We start from the raw sequence: 22594 nt of genomic DNA, 5'->3' as shown, positions 1-22594 counted from the left end.
ATGATTTTAACAAAGCCGTTTGAATGGATTTTCCTGGAGGTGCAAGTTGTCGGCTTAAATGCATTACCAAGTTGAAATCCTTGTAGTAAAATTTTAAATTCCGAATTTTCGACTATTTCGTTCCAACTTGTTTCGCTCTCTTGTCGCCATAAATATTTGATGTGACGGCAAACTTGGCGGCTATCAATGGGGCGGTATGGGTTTGGATTGGGGTTTTTGGTGAGATTCGGATTCGGATTGGGAATGGGCGAGGAGGGGGAGGTGGGCCGTTGGATAGATAGGGAGTTACTGGATTTGGGGTCGGGGATTTGGCATTGTTGTGCGTAGAAGTATCCGAGGTATGCGGCGTACCAAAACCGGGCATAATCAAAATACAATTGTGCGTGTAGAGTGCCTGTGTGTGTGTGTGTGTGAGTGCTAGCTGTCCTTTCTGTGTGTGTATTCGTTTCGCGCTTGTGTGAGTGTGTTGTAACGCATGCACAAACGTTTATTTCTTTCTTTCTTTTGGCGTTTGTTTGAGTGGGTGGCGTGGCGGCGGTGGGCGGAGAGCGAGAGTGAGAGAGAGGAAGGCCACCTGGAGCGCCGAACAGCTGCGCGACACTCTCTCTACCTCTCTTTTTCAGCTCTCATACCCACGAAAGTATGCTATAAACTGGAAACCTGAGAGCGGCAGCAGGATATGTTCGTCCTGATGGGCTGTTAATGCAAATATGTGCGAGCGGAAGTCATCGTAAATTAATTAATTACAAATCGAAGCGATGCTCGATAAAGATAAAGGCTAGCAGCTGAAAATGAAACCGAAACCGAAACCAAAAGCAAGAGTAAACCCGATCCTGGCCAGCTGAATTTTTACCCATCCTGCTCCCGACTGGAAGTCGTGCTCGCCTCGGCTGCTTTCGGCTAACATTCGTCCTTCCATGGACTTCGTGTGTGGCCTCCGGACTCGTGGCCGCCTGGCAGAGACCCCAAAACGTTTTCGGGCGCTGTGCTGACAACATCCTCGCAGGACCAACGAGCGGATGGTGCGTCCCAAAAGCCTCCTGCTCGGTGTATGTGTGTGCAGAAACTTTTAACCGTGTGCGCTGTCCGCCTGTGTGTGTGTGTGTCTGTGTGCTGGTGCGCGAGGTGTTGGAAAATTTATTGCAGTTTGAAAAAATCAAAGGAAAAACTTAAGCCGCACCAAAGTCCTCACCTCCTCACTATCGAGAGTCCCATAATCCTGGCCTACTTGAGCAGACAAATTCACAAAGAATTGCCAGCGAGCGGTGAACAGAATATTATATACAAAAGCCAATTTTTATATAATCAAGCAATAAAAAGCCACAAAAACGTGGAGAGAGGGGAGGGGGGAAAAGCGTTTTTCGGTCGTCTGTGTGAGTGCAGAAACATTAATGGCAGCCCCCGTTCGTGCCTGTTGTGCGTTGGTGTGTGTGAGTCTGAGCCTTCTCGTGCTTGAGGCCTTTTTCATAAAGAGGTCAAAACGTTGCTTTCGCCCTGTGTGTGTATGTGTGTGTGTGTGATTGTGTGCTGCGTGTGTGTGCAGAGTTTCTTCATGCTTTCTGGCTGCCTTCTTTTTCGGCTGGTCAAGTCAAGAAGAAAACTTAACAGTCAGACTTTCGGCTGTCACGGGTTCGACCCCGTTCTTAAAGCGACCCCGCCCCTTTAAAGTTTCCCAGCAAATGATATAACAATTAGCCAGGAGCTACCATTTGCCCCTGTTATTTTTGGGCTGAGCTTAAGGCGCAACTAATGGGATCTGGTTGGCTTTTCCGGCGCTTACTTTTAAGAGCCGCACCGTAGTAAAAATTATATAAAAGTCGGGCAACGATTGGCATTAAAAAAATAAATGGCACACTTAAATCCAGAGAAATGTTAAAATGACCTAAAAATACAATGTTTATTGTCCAACATTCATTTTGATTGATGAGATAAACTAAAAGAATCAACTTAAGTTAAAAATAAAAAAACTATAAAGTAATTGCTTAATTTACAGAGGATTTAACAAGAACTGATTCTATAGCTAGATTATAAAATGTTATCTAAAGTTCAATTAAAAGAACCGTAAAGAAAGTATCCGCTGGTTCCCTCAAATTGATGGGGCAATTATGTAAAGCAAAGAAAGCGCAAAAATGTTACGCAATTTTCTAAAAAAAAGGAAACCACAAAACATAGCGAGGCAAAAACATAATTAATAACAAAGCCACACGGTTGAATTCTTGGACAAACTCTGTCCTGCGGCTAAAAATAACAGTGAAAAAGGACACAAAGAGGCAGGAGGGAAATAGAGATAGGGGGAGAGGCAGGATTAGCAGGAGAAAGGAGAAAGGAGGGCCTAGGACTAGAAGCAGCGGGAGCTACTCAAAGCATAACAATGAACATAACCGCACATTCAGCCAGAAGCAGTAAAAAACGCAAAGTGGGCGGGGAAATGAGGCGGTGGGCGGGGGTCGGAATCACCTACTAAACCTAAATGAAAGTAAAAATTGTAAGCGTAAGCTAAAACAACAAACACAGCAGCAAACGAAAGCAAAAGCAAAGAAAAAAGCCGTGAGAAAAGCGATAAGGCCTAGCAGATAAGCGGCATCCAGAGAGGGGCAGGAAAATTGAGATAGAGAGCGCGGAAAATTGCCGGAGAGCCTGGAAAATGGCGAAGAGAAAAGTTGGCCAAAAGAGAGTTTGCCATGAGTTTGCAAGGAAATCTGACATTTTTTGGTAACTAGCATGCTAATGGGGTGAACAAATCTGAAGGCTCAGTAATCTCTTAAAAATATTTAATTTTCTAATTTCATCAAACAATTTTAACATTATTAGAACTATGACCAAAACACATATCCCATTATAAAATGCTAAATTTTATTCATTTTTAGGGGACTTAAATATTTTAAAAAGCTTGTGTTAAATGGCAATTTAAACAAATATTAAGAAGGGTCTTGTGAAGTTTTGCTTATTAGACCTTAAAATGTATGTGGTAAAATAAATTGAATAACAGTTTTTACAAAAAATGGATCAAATTTACACATGTTTTTTTAAAAACATTTTAAAAATACATATTTGGAAAACAACAATAATAATTGTGTTTTTTAAATAATCATTCTTATGAAGAGATAATTAAAATTTGTTTGCAAGTGGTCTGAGCGAAATTGGGATAAATCTGATTGTGATGTGCCTAACTTAAAATTTGAACATTTTATAATTTTAAATATTTATATTAATATTTATTTCGCATTTTCTTTCCGCAGACAGGCATCCTTTGAGCCTTAACAGCCATCGAGCGAAGCCTTCGAAAATGTAAACAAAAGCGACGCAGGCGCAGCAGTACTCTCTTCCGCACACCTCAATCAGTTTGGAAAGGAAAGGAAGGGAAAGGAAGGAAAAGCCGAATTTCCAGGCTCGCATCCTGCTCGGCCGTCGGCGGCTGTCGGTTTTCCAGCCCACATCCTGGCCAGGCTCAAAAACAGGCTCAGGCAGCCAGCGCTCACAACGCCAGCAGAGTGCGCAGCGTGATGTAGTCCAGCTCCAGGATCCAGTATCCAGTATCCAGCTGCAGACCGAGATTGAAATCCTGCTACAGCTCCACTCAGGGAAACTTTTCCTTCACCACACTCGAGCACGCACACACAGGGGCAGACGGGCACGGACACGGACACCGACACGGGCACACCGAGTCGGAAAATCGGAAAAGCGGAAAAGCCTCAGACAAATGGCCAGGAATAGCAGCAGCGGCAGTAGCAGCGAGCGCAGCAGCAGCAGCAGTGGCACAAAAACGGGGGAGCCGTGAAAAAAGGAAGGCGAAAAACATTTCAGTGGCGGGGGGCAGTGTGGTGTGCGAAAATCTAGGGGAAAATAGCGCGCCCCGTGGAAATGGAAATGGGCATGCTGGGGCTTCTTCTGTTAGCCACGCCAGCAGCGGAAGTAGCAGCAACACCAGCAACAGCAACACCAGCGGAAACGGAAACAGCAACAGCAACCTAAATCCGCGACCGCCCCCAATTTATCCGTTCTTCGCTCTCTCCGTTCCGTGTTAATTGTTATTTATGTATAGTGTATATATAAAGTTCTGTGTGATACAAATGGATCGCGAAGATCCGACGGCAGGCGAGAAACTCTAATCTAAACTCAGTCTAATCAAAAGCGTACAACGACAACAAACGGTTTTGCAAGTGAAACGATAACACCAAACCAAACCAAACCAAACAACCAAACCAACAACATTATTCCAACGGGTCCAATGTTGCAGCCAACAAAATGCAGCAAACAGCAACAGCAGTGGCAGCAACCAGCAATCGCAACAGCAGCAGCGGGAGGAGCAGCTAAAGATCATGGAGCCTTAGCAGCAGCAACTGCAACAGCAGCAGCAGCAGCAGCAACAGCAGCGGGAGCAGCAGCAACTGCAACAGCGACAGCAGCAACAGCAAGCCGCAACAGCAGCAACACTTGGTGCCACAGCGACAACATGTTGTCCGTAGGCCACAGCCGCACCAGCAGCACAACGATAGACTTCAACAGTCGCCGGCGGAGGGGGCGCCTACGAGGACACGGCCACGCCCCCTTTGTCCTGGCGGAGAACAAGCAACACCAAGCTACGATACTGGACGAGTGTGTAAATATTTTCAAGCGCTTAGTATTATTAACATTAAAAACGATATCAGCAACAACAACAACAATAACGAAAGCCAAGACAAGAAGCAGAACAGCAGCAGCGATACCAGCTATCAGTGCAACACCTGCAACATCTGCAACATCTCGTGGTGCCTCAGTGGATCAGCTGCTCCCTCCAAGCGGCCGCAGTCGCTGCAGAAGTCGCTGCCTCCGCCTGCCGATCTACAGCATCCTGCTGCTCTGTTTGGCCACCCAGGGATTGGGACTCGGAGATGCTGCCAAACCCAAGTCAGCCAAGCAGCATTTTGGGGGCAGCGGCAACATCAACAGCCCGAACCAAAACCAAAACCAGAACCACAACGATGTCCTGGGCGGGGTGGGTGCCCCATCCCAAACGTCCGGCGAGGACGAGGCCGAGATCATGTACCCCTTCCAGTCCGGGGAGCAGATGTTCGGCCTGGAAGAGGACCAGGACCAGGACCAGGAGCTCAACTCCAATGCAGTGCCCGGCTCCGACGAGGATAATTCGGCCAATCAACGTGGTATCAATGGTGAGTATCCATCTGTCTTTTATTCCCCCTCCCACGTCATTCCTTCGCGTATGTGGAATTTTGCATCTGCCAGTGGGTCTTTGACTAATGGCATTCGTATTCAAATGAGCCACTCAATTTCGGGGGCGAGAAGTTTTTTTTTTGGGGGTGGGCGGTTCCCTGCGTTCAACTTTTCAGCGAAGACAAATTGAATTTGCCTTGCATGGGGCATCGATGAGTTCGAATCGAATGTGAGTGTTGAGAAATGATAGCGAATAAAAGTTCAAGGCCCGGAATCAGACAAATGTTTAATGGGGACACAGGTACATATGCGGTCCGCCCACACGGCGTATACGTAACCCAACCAGACATAAGATTAATTCGAAGAAATTCATTTAAGGTCCTAAAATTAGAAATCAACTTTTAAAAAAAGTTTGCAATTCGGACAGCCATATTGGAATGCTTGTTAAATTTTTTACTTGATTCCTTTTAAACATAGACATTTTGTGAATCTATCTATTGGGCAGTACATGTACGACATCAGACCTTTAATTAAACTTTTTATTTTCGCTATAACTCTTTAGAAATTAAAAATAATGTATTATTCCGCAACGATTGTAAACAAGAAGTAAGATGTTGGCAATTATTTTTCAACCACACTGCGTATGAGCGATATTTATGTGCTTACACTTCGTATACGTAACGTGGCGGATGAAGTGTACGCCGCTGGGGCGAAACAACCACAGTAATTCCCGCAAAACTCATATGCGCTGCGTATACGTAATATGGCGAACATAAATTATCCCGGCCGCAGCATAAGCGACTGCAAATGAACATAATGGAAGGGAGAACTGTCTGCAGTTGGCCGATGAAATGTATGTGCTTCTGTATGCGCCCAAGAGCGTGTTAATGTGTGCTCAGCGCACACATATGGGGAAAAATACATATTTTTCTGTGCCACATCAGCGAAAGTCAAGCTGCTGCTGCCTTCCCCTTTGCACCTTTTTGCGCCCTTTGCAACCTTTTTACCTTTTGCCCCTGATTCAGCCAGCCTGTCTTTCTGCTCCCGTGAGCGGCGCAGTCACATTTTGGCCAACAATTAAACCCAACATTGCACACGGAGCCCCGGAGCCATTTCTCATTTTAATGACTCAACCGAGCCAAGTCCTGTCAGAAAAGTGGCTGTCTGCTTTTACGATAAAAAGAAAAAGCGAAAAGCGAAAAAGTGATCGACTAGAGTTGACTCCTTTGTCTAAACAAAGGGGCAAATCTCCGGATATGTATAGATGTTGATGATGTCAAGCCCCGATAAGCTACCCCGTCTAAATCCCATCCAATCCCGGGCTTTGTTTGCCTTTTCCCACCCCCCAGAACCACCCAAAATAAATAAACCCCGCTCGTGACACACAAAACCACTCGAAGGCGGAACGTGTGTCCTGCGAACTGAAAACTGAAACTGAAAACTGCAATTGCAGTGGGTACAACCACAAAATGCTTGTTGTGTGTAAATCAGGCTTTAAAATTAACGCAGATTGCTGGAACAAGCGACAGGCCACGAGCAATTAACATGAAACCAGTGGGGGAAAAAAAATATCCACTAAAAAACCGAGAAAAACTACGTCGGAGGACACACACAGCGAAAAATAATGCAGACAGAGCGGGCACATAACTCAGGTCATACATACAGGTCGTACATATAGTACAATCCTCCATATAAATGTGCACTGGTCTTCTCCTCAGCGACCTTTGTTCGAAATTTCATATATATCTTGATGTATATGTGTGTGTGTGGGTACATATAGAAATTCCTGCCAGTGTGTTTGTGTGTGTGTATTTGCCTTGCTTTTGGCTTTTCTATTTTACCATCGACCCAAATTGCTAGCGCGCTCTCCGTATAATAACAACAAAAATACACACACTCTTGGGTGAAATATAGTATAAGTATGTGAGCTGGTGTGTGTTTAAGTGTGTGTGTGTGTGTTTGGGGCACACGCAAACGTGGCTGTTAACGACGTTTCAGGCTCTCAACGTCGGCGTTTTTGTGGGTGGCAGTGGGTGTTTTCGGGGCAGACCCTGAACAAAAAGCAAAAAAAAAACAACCGAAAGGAAAGAAAATATAAAGTTAAGTAAAGACCTCGACCTAAACGGCAGGCGGCCAAAAACTTGGTGTAACTTTGTGTGTATGCAAACATTTTGAAAAATGATTGAGAAAAACAAAAACAGAGACAGAAACAGAAGAGGCAGTGGAAAAAAGCCGAAAAGAAAAGCGAAACGGCGGCGGAAAAGTCCGAAAAGAAAGCACGCACAGCGCCTTAAACACAGAAATTTAAATCGATAAATCAAAATGCCAACAACAGAACGGCAACAGCAACAACATCAACAATATCGTCCTGGCAAGGACGTGTGAGTTGCATGCTAAAAGCCACGAGAGAGACGATGAAAAGCCCACACCGAAACCAGTACACCCAACACCCATCACCCAGAACCCAGAAAAACGAGCTCTTGTGGGTGGCAGGAAGTCGTTTCCTTCCTGCCTCCCAGCAAATTCACTATACCGTTGTGTACTTTTCCTTGCTGTGCTTTTGTAGCGGGGGCTCTTTTGCTGCTCTGAACTGAAATGACAACATTTGGCCGCCTTTTTAATTATTGACATACCCAACATACCCATCGCTTGTGTCCTTCCAAGCCTTGTGGCCACTAATTGCCCCTCCTGTCTGCCCTCTGTCTATTTTTTTTAACCACGTTTGTGCGCCCTGCTGGCTGTGATTTGGCACTAATTTTGATCCCAGCTCAGCTGCAACTGACTCAGATCAGGTGAGCCCACAGGATTGGATATGCCAAAGTCCCGGCATCTGTTCAAGCAGCGAATGAATCACGTTCGATGTGCCCGCGAGGGGATTGGATATCAATGAATCGCCCCTTATCGACGTGATTCATGCGATCCGGGGTTTTGTGGTCTGTCGGACTCTTGGAAAACCGGTTAGCAAATGCAATCTCACAACGGTATCGAGTGTCATTCACTGCGAATGCTTTGAAAGCATGCTAGATTTACGTTTGTTTGCTTATATTATGTTAATATGTGGTGTTCCAAGATATTTATGACTAGTCCTAACTGGTCTTCAAAACAAATTATTCACAAATTAGTAAGAGATACGCATCAATTCACACTCAAATTGACTAAGCACCAATAATAAGATTATGTCTCCTACAAATCAGATTAAACCACTAAACTTTGTGGTACTCGTACCACATTCGATTTTCTAATATATATGTGCTGTTAAGGAACCGCAATTAATTATGGCTGTGAATTTCGCATTTCACTTTAAGTTTTGTACCAAACGATTAGTTGATTTATGCCAGTTTTTTAGATAATAGTTCTGGTGACCCAATGGAAAATGCAAATAAGTTTTTAATGAATGCGAATATTAATAAATCAAATGTGAAATCCCACTTATTTATATTTCGGTTTAGAAAAACCTTTGTTGACTCATCCAGTTAAACCTTTCACTTTCTGGAATTTCTCATAACACTTGTTCATATGTGGGTAATTCAAGCGATTCTCAAAAGTTATTAAGCCAGGCTCATAATTATGCCCAGATTTTAAATGGTGCTTAAGCTACAAGTACCTACTTGCCGTTGACAAAAAACAGAATACGAGAACAAACTTCTTCCACGGATTTTTGAATATTATACCGCTTGCCAAAGTTTTAACAACTGCTATAAATTCATAAATGCGAAAATTAGTTTAAGAAACATTTCCCATTAAATTAAAGGTTTCCCGTTCCGTTTTTCGGGGGTTTACTCGTCGCAGTTCTCTACGAAATTGGGTCAAGCACATAGTGTCGAGGCTGGCATTATAATGTTGGCACTTTGGGCTCGGTCCACATCGGGATTGCCCTGGGGATAGAGCCGCTTTTGATTAGCTAAAATGCGGCCCACTCATGTGTGTATGTGTGGGCTTGCTTAGGGCCCGAAACTGTGCCAGGTTATGGTCGCCTCGCCATAACTTTTGAAGGTGGCAAGGACTGCCGCCGAGCAACCTTCATTGACAGCTAGCTGCTCATAGCCGTGATAAACCTTCTATGGCAATCCTTAAGTGCCCCAGCCCCCATCCACATCCACATTCATGCCCACATCCATATCCACATCCATCCGCATATTGAGCACACTGCGCCAGGACGAGCGAGGCTCTTCTCTCAGCCTGCATTGATTCAACAGCCACTTGACAACCCTGCATGCACGGAGAAAAAATCCTGGTCATATAAGTCTGACATTTCTGTATTCAATTTTATTAAATTACATTAGGTATTGCCATCTAAAACTAATTTTAAATGTAACGTATTTATACATTTTATGATATTACAAAAAGAGAATTGTGTAGGTTGGGCCTGGAAAGATCAGTCTTAAATTTCCATAAATGTTTTTTTTAATTTTATTAAATTACATTATCTATCACCGGAAGTTTTGAATTATAAATATGATTTTCCTATAAATATTAAGGTAGTGATTAAAATTTATTATTGATTAATTAAAAACCATTTAAAAGAATTTTTTATATTAACATATTTATAAAGTTTTTAATATTACAAAAGGAGAGTTCTGTAGGTTAGGTCAGTCACCAAGGTAGAACAGTAAACTGTCTAAGATTTTTTCAACACAACACTTTTAATAATATAAGTAAAAGCCAGTTGTAAGTTTTTTAGATTTTATCTGTTATGGTTGGGTAGCATTTTTTATTATATAAGTTTTCTTCCAATTACTTACAATTGGTTAAAAAATATAAAAAATACTACACTTAAATTAAACTTTAAAGGTCCCAAAAAGGGCTTTTATTAGGAAGTTTTTAAGGGAAATGTATAAGTTTCAATATGAATGAATAAAAATGAATTTCAAAATAAGTAAAATAATTGCGCCATTTATTTTTTAGGAATTTTAAGTGAGGGTAGTAAACTTTAATGTACATTTTCAAGTTAAAGATGATTCATAAATGGCGTTAAAGTTATCCCTTGAATGCCATAAAACCGATAATAGCCTTTGTCATATTAATAGACAGTGAATAGCAGCAAGAGATAACTAAGGGATGACTAATTCCAGTGTTATTTCTCGCAGTGTGCCTCGACTTTTGCCGCTTTCAGTGGCTTGCATGTGCATTGCACGTTTGGCTTGCTCTGATTTTGGCTGTTTAGCTGCTCGGCTGGCTAATCGATTCGCCAGCCACCTTGAAACTCTGGCCGCTCTCGGCGGAGCGTTTTGGCCCGTGCCACAACGTGCTGTCTCTCTGATAAATTAGCAGGTGCTTTCACGTCAGGTGCTTTTCCGCGGGGTCAGAGAGCGTGAAAACGCGCGGACACCAGTTTTCTGAGTGTGTGTGTGTGTGTATATGTAGTTGGCATTTCCGCTTTGAGCTACCATAATGAACTTCCGGCCAGGCGTGCGATTTTTCTTTGATTCTTACTCGTTCTTTTTCTATTACTTTTACTTTTACTTTCACGTTAGCTGGTTCCTGTAATTTTCGTGCGTTTGTTCAGCCGTGATTTATGCACACTGATGACGTAGCGAAAAGAGCTGAAAATCCGCAGCCAAGTCCCAAAGTCATTTGGTCCCTGCTTATCGGGTCCTAATGAAGTTTAACCCCTTGGGAGGGCGAGAGGGCGAGACTCGAGAAATTTCGCTTTATCTATCAAATAATACTTTTATTGCATTATCAGGGTACATAGTGTGTATATGGTATATGGGGTGGCACATAAATATTCATGGGATGCTTATATACATAGTTGGGTCTGCCTTGGGCCAGCATTTCTATCCACCAAACGAGTAAGCAATTTTGGGGCATGAATTGGAATTTTCGGCAACGGAATGGAATTTCACTATCCTGCAGCTCTTGGCACTTAATGGGTTAATCGATTAGGCCTCCCTCTCGGTTGGGTTTTTCGGGGATTTATCGGGTTGCCTACTTCATGGTCACGCGATTCCAGGCGCTGGCGTGGCGCTCCGCCTCGAAGAAGTTGCCCATTGTTTGGGGCAGATTCTTGTGTTTCGCCTCCGTTCCCAAAATCCGCGGGGGCGTGTAGTAATTGCTCTTGGGCGTGGCAGCCTCCGCGGTCTTCTGGCTACTACTAATGCACGCCTCCTCCTGGGCGGGATCGGGTGTGGGCGTGGCCGTCACCACCTGTGTGCGCCACTCGAAGATGGGTGCTTGGGCTCCGCCCTGCGGCAACTGCAGCTGAATAGTGGCCCGGCTCACGAAGAGCTCCTCCTTGCCGAAATTTTGGACTGCTGCGGCTGCCATCTGAATGAATCGGTTCCAACTTGCAAACTGATTGCGAATTCGCACTGCGAGTGGCGACAGCCGCAGAGCATTCTGATGTGGCTTTGTTCTCTGGTTACGACTTCGGCTGCTCCGTAAACAACGCGTCGCATGACGCATATCACATACCCGCCGGCAGTGTGTGAGTGGGCTTGATTGCCAGATGGAGATGGGGGCGTGAGGATCCAGCTCTAGAACTGCTCCACAAATGGGGGAAATTGAATTATCTGTTAAACAAAATTGGAAGTTAAAGATTATATACAGGATTTGTTATTCGTAATTTAATTTTAGAACGCTTTAAATCTTTTACCCTGATACAAAACTAAGAAAACCCATTAATTTCACACTCTTTTTAAATAGCTTCGCTTTTATTTTAGTCCATTGTGGATTAACAGTTAATTTAAATATGAATTATATTTTCATTATTTAAAATAATTCTATTAATAAAATCGTAACGTACATTTTTCTTGCATGATTTCAAAATTTTCAAATTATGACATGCAATTCTAAATGTATATATTATTGATTCAATAAAAATATAATTATTTGAACTATACCTCCTTTTTGCCATCTTCAAAAAGTCTTCCTAATACTTTTTATCTAATTTATTGACAATATAAGCTTAAGCCACAAATCTAAACAAATAAGCTACAATAAATGTTTGAGTAATTGGCATATCATCTTGATCCATTTCTTTCCATACTTCTTATCATATGAAAAAAGCACTTAACAATATTTATGAGCGCTCAACTCTTGGTGATTTCATCTAAAGCACTCTCCAAGCAACCTGATTGGACACCAGCAAACCATCTGTTTTCATTTTAATGTTAATTATATTCGATTTTGGTCACGATACCATCTCTATATGAGCTCTGGAGTTCCTGAGCTCACGACGACTGCAATCGCTTAGTCAAATTGTTAGTGCCATTTCAATCGCGGCACTCGGAACTGGTTTCCCCTCGCCCCTGACCAAGTATTCCATGTGGAGAGCAGGCAGCCAGCAAGGCAGACGCCCACATGGACAACAAATAACAATCGCAATAAATAATCAGATACAATAAATAATATATAATATTTAATAGTCATTATTTTCTTACCTTCATCAAGTGAACCAATAACAATTTGATGACCAACACTGCTTTGAGGGGCTCGTGCAGGCAATATTGAATATTTTTTCTAGATATGAAGATTCGATGGCGTAATCGGTTATTCGCAAAATATAGTCTTGCAAATTATTTAGAGCTCCTGCTCAATAAGCTCAAGATGTCTTTAAAACTGAAACATTCTTAAATGCTCTACTTTTCTATACTAAGTCCGAGTAGAAATGTGAGATTACTTTTATTTATTGCTTTCTCGTAATTCTTTTCGAGGGCAGTCTATTTTTAGGGCTATAACTCTTGGACACAAGTAATTTTATAACTGTGATTCATTTTATGGAGATAACATAAGTTCTTATTCATTTATTAAACATGAATAAATCTAACAACTCATTAAGGTTGAATCACTTTTGTTTTACATAAAATTGCTTTTTATTATTTTGTTGTTATGCCTTCTTTATTATTATTGATGCTGCAAAAGTTACCATTTTTGTTTACATGATCTGTTTGTTATTTTCATGGAATTAGATTCCATAGATAACGAACAACACCTTATCCAATTCAATTCCAATCTCTCTGACAGATAAGATAAAAGTGTATCACAATTGTACAAATCTCACCGAGAAGATATCGGATTTCGCACTGTGTCACGTATCTGATATTGTTTTAGGTTATCTTTTGGTTTAATTACGAATACAATCAGTTAGGTAACTTCTTCAATGACACGTACCTATTTTCGGAATTTTCGTATATATATTTTTTCATTTCTGATCCAATTTCTACCGTTTTCAATTGCTCTCGATAGCTTTCGCAGTGGCTGAAGCCCATTGACCAACTCATAACTGCATGAGTAACCCATCAGAAAGTCTGCTCATTAATATGTTTCGAAGGCCGATGATCCAGTTCGATATGCAGGGCACCCGCTTGAAAGCGAGTGTTAACAGAGAACTGTGGCCACCCACACCCATACCTCCCGAAAATCCGCAACCCTTTTGCAAATGTGTTCAAATTCAATCGGCTTCGAGAGACATCGTCTCGGTCGTCGTCACTCATTAAGCATTTGCCCAGTGATTCATAAGAATCATTCACTTGTGGCTCACGCTCGATGTCAAAACGCCCACCGCCCCCAACTGAAAGTGGGTGGGGCCAGTGGGTGTGGTGCGGCGGGGTCCGTTAACTGCATGCAAATTGGCAGGGAGTCCGTCTGTCTAAAAACCGGTTATAGAGCAAATTTCTTTGCTGCCCGTCTATTTGTTCGGTCTAACGTCTCGAACTGAAAACAAAGTGAGTCAATCCTGACACTACCTATTTCAGAGGCGTAGGAAATGGGGTTCTCCTGTGCCCCCAAAGCAAAAAACAATATTAAAAGATCATTAATAAACTAATTTAAATAAGTTTCAATGTTAAAAATATTTATAGTCCAATAAGGCTAACTCACATTTTAAAAATTTTTCACAACTTTATTATATTATTCTTAATAACCCTCTACTTAAACTCAACCTTGAATTTCCAGAATCTCCCATCTTTTGAGAGCAAAAAAAAAACCTAAAAACAAACAAAGTTAGATTCAAGATTACAAGTCCCCAAGATGATTTATGTGGCATTTGTGGCTGCCACACAAAGAAATCGAAGCTGACTTATTAGAACTGTGTGAATGACATGAATCAGTGGAGCTGCGATTAAAGCCGCGTTAATTATTTGCTTGGCACACGCGCCAAAATGATTGCTCACACAGTGCAAATGATTGTTAAACATTTACATTGCAAACATTTACCATCATCAGCAACATCATCATCATAGTCAGCGACTTGGACTGCCGAAGTCGGCGTCGAATAAGTGCAATTTGTTAATTGTTGCACAATGCGCTGCATAATTTACAAAATAATTGCCATGAAAATCGCACACCAAAGGCGCCGCATGCGACAAGGGAGTTTTGCCAGCGATTTCCAAAAGGTCGAGCCACTTAATTGAGGATGTTTAATTGGGGATGGATTGAACGAATCGCAGATTGAGATATGTACTGTATGGATACAGGTAGCAATCGAAAAGGTCGAATAGCAGACGACTAAATGACAATTTTGTCTGACAATCCGATTCGTTCGATTCATCGTCTTTGCGTTGTCTTCCTGTGCAGTTTATAGTAATGATGCAGTCGTGTGGAAAATACATATTAGATTGGTTTTAAGCATTGAGGAATTTATGGCAATCATTTCATAATAACATAACGTTAATATTCAGGTGTTATTTTCATAAATCAGTCAGCTGTAAAAATCAATAGTGGATATATCTATTTTTTCTCAACCCTATTCAAGGATTTCCTGAAATTTCGTTTGGTTGTATTTATAAAATGTAATGAAAAAAGTTTGTTTTCCAATTCAAATTAATTTTTCCTAGTATTGGGCAGTAATAAAGAGTTTATCCTGTTACTTTATTCTTGGAATGGCATAACCTTTTTGCTAGACTATAAAAAGTGCACAAAACATTTTAATTAATTCAGGGAAGAGTGTTCGTTTATCCATATGTATAAAGCATTTCGTTAAAACGAGAATTTGATTAATCTGACGTTATATAGTACTTCTCTGGAACAAAGAAATGGCTTCTGGGCAAGAGATTATACGAGAGTCTCTCTCTTTAAGAGATTTAGTTGCGAAAGAAAATGGATTTAGAAACCCTATACTTTTTTAACTATGTGCCCTTAAACTCTATAAGGAGTGAAAGATATTTTACTATCAAAAGTATGCTAACAAATTATAAAACCCAATCCTGTTTTAGAAAGTAAGACCCAAGCCATCGGAAGGTATAAAACTATACCTATACTAAACTAAAGCAATAAGTTAATATTTCGGACGAAGTTCTGAAAACATTACTTATGTTGAGTTCCCCAAATTATTTTCGGATCCTTATTTCTCTTCCTCTCCTCCAACATAATGCTAATTTGAATTGTAACCCACTGAAGCCTAACCCACTTTTGTACACTTACTCTTTGCAGACACGCACAACGATAACTCGACCACCACGAAAACGCCACTATTCCCGAAAGACCTATTCACGAAAGAACAGCTTGAGAACGGCGCTGTCATCCTGCACATCATTGGGGTGATATATATGTTTGTGGCGCTGGCAATTGTCTGTGATGAATTCTTCGTGCCTTCCCTTGACGTAATCATTGAAAAGCTCGGCATTACGGACGATGTGGCCGGCGCTACGTTTATGGCGGCGGGTGGCAGTGCCCCCGAGCTCTTCACCAGTGTGATTGGCGTTTTCGTGTCGTTCGACGACGTGGGCATTGGTACGATCGTTGGATCCGCCGTGTTCAACATCCTGTTCGTGATCGGGATGTGCGCCCTCTTCTCGAAGACGGTCCTGTCGCTCACCTGGTGGCCTTTGTTCCGCGACTGCTCGTTCTACAGCATCAGCCTGCTGGTGCTGATCTACTTCTTCCGGGACAACCGCATCTTCTGGTGGGAGGCCCTCATCCTGTTCACCATCTACATCGCCTACGTGGCCTTCATGAAGTGGAACGTCCAGGTGGAGACGTGCGTCAAGAAGATGATTACCAAAAACAAGGTGACTCGCGTCAGAAGTACAGATCAACTTATGCCAGCAGTAAGTAGTTGGGAAGTTTTTTTGCAACAAATCAATTCAGATCAAATCAAATCAATCAATCAAATCAATCCAAAAATTCCAACAGAATCTCTCTCTCTCTATCTCGAAAAATTCTTAATTAAAAACGAAAAGAAAACCAAAAAAAAAATTTTAGTAAAGAAAAGTAATGAATACGAAAATGAAAGAAAAGAAAACAAAACCATTACAAAAAACGTTAATCAAGAAGATCGTAAAAGAGAAAGCGAAATTGAAAGCCAAAATTTTGTGTGCCAACTGAAAATGAAAAGAATCAAAGTTAAAACGAAAACAAAGATCCTTTGCCAGGAACGAAATTTCGTTTTTGATTTTCGTTTTGTGTATGTTTTTCCCACCTATTAATCCGCCTTTAATCCCACCTCCACATCCATCTCCACATCCCCAGTCTCAATCTCTGTCTCAGTTTCATGCGAGCATTTGGCGCGTGCCGGGCTTTTAACCAGTTAGCAGGTGCTAAATCATTATGACTAAGGGCCATTGTGGCTGCAATCATCGAAGAAACGTCTGTGACTAAGATATCTGTGCCAAGCTGATGATGCTCTTTGGCATTGAAGGCGATGACATTAATCTGACGAGAGTTCCACTCAAATTTCACCTGCGTTTCGAAAACAGGTCCAGGAAACACTCCATTCATCGCCTTGACCTACTATAAGTTTCATTACAGTTCGAAATCGAACTACTCATCTATATGGCATTTCTAGAGCCATCTTTGGGGTTTTTCCCACCCAAAACCGGTTTATCGGTACAACGGGGAGTGTCTAATTAAAAATACCTATTGAAATCGTAAGACTAAACCGGTTAGTATTATCTTTGCAATTGAGCTTTTTAGATCCTCCAGTATTTATTCAAAACTGAGATCACGTTTTTAAAATAAATTTCAATTCTACCGGTTTCTGGAAGAAACAAGAAAGTTGTGATATATGTTGCATACGTTAAAGGCGTTAGCGTGGGTTTTTAAAAAACCCAGAAATCTTAGTGCATAAGCCTTTCAGATTTCTACAATCAACTTGATATATAATTTATTTGAAAAGACCTTGCTAACTGGTTATTCCCGTCTGCGTTGCACCTCCGAGTTCTACTAACTTTTATCATTATTCTTATTATTATACTATTCTTTCATGCTATCGAAGTAATCTTAATTCTACTCACTAGTTAAACTTCTAATTTCTTCTTTAGTACTTAGCTTCGATTCCATTTGTTAGTCAACCGTTTGATTTGCTATGCGTCTTTCGACTTGTGTAACTCCACACCCACACCCACTGGACACGCCCACTCACTCACACACACCCACAGACACTAACACACGGGCATACACTCCTGACACGATCCGAAGAGAACTCTGCATGCTAGTGAATCCCAGAAAGAAACCTGCACACACTGCTTGAAGTTGATCTTGTCGTTGATCTTGATCTTCAGCCGGGACTCGAACCCGCTGCATGCGCGAGCGTGAGTGAGACGGAATGAGTGTGGGAGAAGAACGAGATCTGTACGCATGCGTAGAACACTTCTTATTTAAATGTAGTCCATGCTTCTTGCTCTGTATAACACATCTCATGCGCACACCTTCTCATCCTTCTTCTCAGGTGAATGTCTTGAATACGTCTTAAAGTCTTTAAAGCGATTTCAGTAACTCAAAAACATCTGGTATTTGGGCTCCTCCTTAAGTTATTAATGGGTTTTTGAAATTATATCATTAAAAAAAGGCCTCGGGATCCATAATAAAGTTCTATATCGCAAGAACTTCTATCAGGACTTTACCTTTTCACCTTTTTTTAAAGCCATTGTGGGCATTCTATTAAAACAAATTTTTTTACTTAGATATCCCTTTTTTATTATTCAATTAATCATGCGATTTGTATATGTACAAAGTTTACAAGAGCTGTATTATGAGTAGGTATTTATAAATACATTCAGATTAAACAATATTTGGGAATATATTTTGTTCTTTGGACATTAGCTATATTATCATTCCGGAATGAACTCCTGTGAATTATTTGTAGGTTGGATTCCACTTGATTGAGGTCCAGTCTTCAGCATCACCTTAATCGCCTTTTTTCATGCTTGATGTGAATGCCAGCCAGATCTATCTTGGATTGGATCGAGGACAGTGCACTTTCAAAGTCCGCGATATAAGCACTCTCTTCGAATCCGGCCTTTTTCTTCAACGATGGCGACCTTCTTTTTTTCATATGGTCCTCAACTTCAGCATTCTTCCTTGAAATTGCCTTTCCTCTCCACTTTTTTCCGTATTTGGCTTCCAGTTCCTTATTTTTCATATCGAGCTCATACGACATTTTAATGTGCCAGAGATTTAGCGCCGTGTATATAAATATGAACAGGCGGAAAAAGAGGACATAGCCCACCAGTAGGCAGATGACGAACAAGCCATATTGGGAAATCGAATCTAAAATATTTCCATTGTCCCATTTTAAAAATTGATCGTCCCTACATGAATATATAATCGGTACGGTTAGCGTAAAGTACAAAAAAAGCGATATTAATTCGACAAGTCTTTTCTCAAACATTTTTTCTTGTTGCGTCGCGTATAAAGTTTGAAAAACAAATGACCCTCGGGTCTTAAAATGATCGTATTTCAGCACCGAGCTCAACAAAGTTCTGTGGTTTTGGGTCTAATCTCAGACATACTTAAAAAACGCATTCAGCGGCCAGATCACCCGTATATATTTACATGACTCGTCATTCTTAAGGGTTGCTTTCTGTGATTTTTCATAAATTCCTTTTAATGTTTAAATTTTATACATTAACTTGATATAAATCATCGTATAGCTCCGATTGGATTTTTTAGACGTTATAATGATTCTAGCCCTTAATTATTCACATCATTGTGTGTTAGGCAGCGGCCATTATAATGTTGGAAGACACAATACGGCTTTTGGTATGGATTTTCGGTAGAGTGGCATTTTCTTGCTTTTGAGGTACAGGTGGAGCACGCCTCAAGCTGGAAATTATACTAGGGTGGACCTGTGCCTGATGCATAGGTAGGGTGACAATTTCCAATGGCCGCGTATCGTGTTTGATGTGAATGCGAGCCAAATCACTTTCAATGACAAGTGGATTACTGATGGTCCTTATCATCTTGGTCCTTATCAGCTTACTCTTTATTTTTTCAGATTCCATAAAATGTAACGGTCTTTTGTATGGGCTTTTGTTGCAGGACTTTTTACCAAAAAACGCCTCCGGATCTTTTTTGGCCTCCTTCACTTTCTTCCACATTCTTATGTCAATGACCTTAAGCCTCATGTAACTGAACATAATAATGCGGTAATAGACTACGTAGCCAATCAGCGCACATAGTATAAAGGTGCAGTTTTCGTATAGCGTTTCCAATAGGTCATCGGTTTCGATTTTTCTGACGATTTTCTTGTTCTTGCAATATTTGTAACTCATCGGAGTTACGATAAAGCAGAAAACGAGCAAGCTGATCACCTCGATAATTCTTTTCTGAAACATTTACAGCTCAATAAAATTTTTTTCAACGCTTCGTAAAAAAAGTTTCTTGCGAGATTTTAAAAACACTAGTGATCCAGCTTCAGACAATTTCAAACTGTCGGATTCCCAAAGCAAACTCATACTCATGAACTCGGTCTCCAGTAAAACATGAGTCCAATCCTTTGCGGTCATCAGTCAGATACGACTTAATCATCAATTTGTACTTGGAAAGTAGTTTCCATTCCCGTACCTCCCAAAGAAAAAATTAGTTAAGTTTAACAAGAGCTGCACTTGATTTATTTCTTTTTATTAATATCTCGCATTTTGTGCGTGTTGTTTACGATAAGTAGGTACACAGATAACAATAGCCTAGCTGCCTTATGACTAGTAATAAATATATTCACTTAACTAAGAATTGATTTAGCTCGCGCGAACGAGTGCACTGGAATGTGGTGATTGACTAATTTCGTGTTCGATTCGGTTTCGATTATCGATCTTTGGGCAGTAGCTAATACTTGATGTGGACTTGGTCCTCTTAAGTCGAGCTCAGAATTTCACAGAAACTAAAACCAAAATTGGTGGTCGTTATTATGAGCCGACTTTTAGGCACTAATCACTTCGGTCTACACCTGTTGAGGTCTGGGCATCAGAACCTTGGGAGACATAATCACGCCTTTGCTGTGTTGATTCGGCAGAGTGGCACTTTTCTGCACTTGGGGCACGGGTGGTGCACTTCTCAGGCTGGGACTTGGACTAGGGTGGACCTGCGCCTGCTGCAGCCTGGGTAGGGTGGCACTTTCCAGCGGTCGCGTTTCATGCTTGATGTGAATGCGAGCCAAATCGCTTTCGATGAGCAAAGGATTGCTGATGGTCCTTATCATCTTCGGAGTCTCTGGCTTGCTCTTCTTCTTGCCGGAGTCCACGACATCGATGTTCTCGGTGGAGACGGGCTGGTAATAGGACTTCTTGTCCAAACCCGATTCCGGATCCGTTTTGGCCTTCTGAAGCTCGTCCCACATCCGTATATCGCAGACCTTCAGCTTCATGTAGATGAATATGATGATGCGGTAGAAGACGACGTATCCAATCATCAGGCAAAGGGCCAGGGTGCAGTGATCACCCACAGTGCCCACCAAGGTGTCGAAGCTCATCCTCACGATCCCATTCTCGGTGCAGTACTTGTAGAGGGTAGGGGTGATAATCACCCAGTACACGAGGACCGTGATCAATTCGATAATCCTTTTCTGAAACATTGTGGCTGGTGGGTTCGCGCTTCGATGCGGTTTGGTTAAAGCTTCGTGACTGACTAAAGACGACGTGCGCCTCATTGGGCTATATATAAACATTCGTATTACAGCGCCGACCGCAATCGAACCGCCGGGTCCCGAAGCCAAGCTCAAAATCAAGCTCTTCGCTCTCCAACTGAATGCATCGAGGGGTCTCCAATCCGGTTATCAGTCGGATAACGCTTTATCATTCGCTGTTTACTAAGCCACATATGGAGCGTAAACAAATCGCCAATACGTCACAAGTGGATCCCAGGAATATTTGCGCCATTTCTTGGAACTGGCTTTGGGGGTCACCCTGGCAGGTTGCCATCTCTTCCGATTCCGATTTTGATTCCGATTCAGAGATATTTACTCGCATTCGGTTACCCATTACATTATGGCACGCAAACAGGTTGAGTGACAATTTGAGCTTTTGTTTGTCTTTCGGATTTGCATCTCTTAGATCATTTGGTAAGCCACTCAGGTCGACAGGCGAAATTTTGAGCTTGATCTTGAGTTTTTTTTTGTTAAATTACGTTGTGTGATTCATGCTGAACTTAAATAATTCATTATGTGATTTAAGCGCTTTGGTAAGGTAAATTGCCCCTCGTCTTTGTGTCCGAACGGTGATGAATTTTCGATATTATAAAATACTTTTGGCGTGATTTCATACACGACTGCAGCTAATATAGATAGTCTGCCATTAATTGTGGCTAATTGCATTGTCTAAATCAATCAGGCCGATCTGACAGCCCGCAGTTTGGAACAGGTTCAAGGTGAATAATCCCTGGGAGAGAGTTCTTTCTCTCGGCATGTGGTGTAAAAACCTTTCGAGAAATTCCCTCTGTGCGACATCAGATTTCACAGGTGTCTTCGGCTTTGCGTCAGGTGAATGAGTGAGTGTTGTTAGTTTGAACCGTGAATGAGTGTGATCGGAACAGAAAACCCAGACCATTAGCTAGAGGCTGGTTCGTCCGATCAACAACATGACTGGGCATTAATTAGCATTATAATCAGGCTCAGTTGGCTCAGTGGGGTAGTTCACCTGGGCACGAGCCACTTGTTAAATCGCCAAGAGCGAGGGGTCTGAACTTGACTTGCCCTACACCTGCTTCACTTCCAGTTTCAGTTTCCGATTCTGTTTCCAGTTCAGTCCGACTTATGAATGGGAGTTACGAAAGACTCGTTCTCCCATCGGACTCATTTACACCACTATATAGTATAACCAGGCCAATTATCATATCGTTTCGTTTCCATTCATTCATTAGAGTCATTAGTCACCTCCCTCCTTAACATACAGTACACACGTTTTAGATATTCGTAGCCGTAAGGTTAGTGCTTGCCTTGCATTAGTTACTTCCACCGATTCCGAATCCGAATCCGACCCATCATCTGCCTGCGCTTCCTTCGCTATTATATGCCAACAATTAATTCGCATCGATTGAAAGTATTTATCGGTTTCAGTTCTCCGACAAAGTTTTTCCAAATGTTTTTGTGTTTTATCTGTTTCTTTTTGATTATAGTGAAGGCAAAATGAAATACAACAAAACTTCCCACTGCGCTTTGACAAATATCAATACAGATATAAAAAATACAACAATATGTGTATATTTTGTTTTAAACAAAGCAACTTAAAAAAAAAGAAAACCAAAAAGAAAGTCTTATAAAGCTTGTATGTATAAAAAAAACCAACCAAACAGT

The 22594-nt window shown here is 41.6% G+C and overlaps 3 protein-coding genes across 14 annotated transcripts in view; 1 reads left to right on the top strand and 2 right to left on the bottom strand.

The window, feature by feature from the left end:
- The first annotated feature begins 957 nt into the window (after nucleotides 1-957).
- The window catches only part of Nckx30C (solute carrier family 24 member Nckx30C), a 38849-nt gene continuing 17212 nt past the window's right edge, over nucleotides 958-22594 (top strand). For 4 of the 12 annotated variants that reach the window (XM_065868934.2, XM_017082229.4, XM_017082206.4 and 1 more), the window contains exons 1-3: nucleotides 960-1022; nucleotides 3240-5150; nucleotides 15523-16139. In XM_065868934.2, coding sequence (XP_065725006.2) covers nucleotides 4229-5150; nucleotides 15523-16139 — 1539 coding nt within the window. In that variant the 5' untranslated portion in view covers nucleotides 960-1022; nucleotides 3240-4228. The other 8 variants (XM_017082246.4, XM_017082238.4, XM_017082179.4 and 5 more) reach the window with 5 other exon arrangements.
- LOC108015733 (uncharacterized) lies at nucleotides 10796-11463 on the bottom strand. Its single transcript, XM_017082273.4, has one exon. It carries the CDS (start codon nucleotides 11416-11418, stop codon nucleotides 11080-11082), a length of 339 nt encoding a protein of 112 aa, XP_016937762.3. The 5' UTR covers nucleotides 11419-11463; the 3' UTR covers nucleotides 10796-11079.
- On the bottom strand, nucleotides 19895-20966 carry LOC108015724 (uncharacterized). The gene has a single exon (XM_017082265.4). It carries the CDS (start codon nucleotides 20951-20953, stop codon nucleotides 20249-20251), a length of 705 nt encoding a protein of 234 aa, XP_016937754.4. The 5' UTR covers nucleotides 20954-20966; the 3' UTR covers nucleotides 19895-20248.

Source organism: Drosophila suzukii, chromosome 2L, assembly GCF_043229965.1.
Source record: "Drosophila suzukii chromosome 2L, CBGP_Dsuzu_IsoJpt1.0, whole genome shotgun sequence".
In the NCBI taxonomy this organism is placed as follows: Eukaryota; Metazoa; Arthropoda; class Insecta; order Diptera; family Drosophilidae; genus Drosophila; species Drosophila suzukii.
The sequence above is the reverse complement of the archived record's forward strand: the minus strand, read 5'-3'. Positions and strand labels throughout refer to the sequence as shown.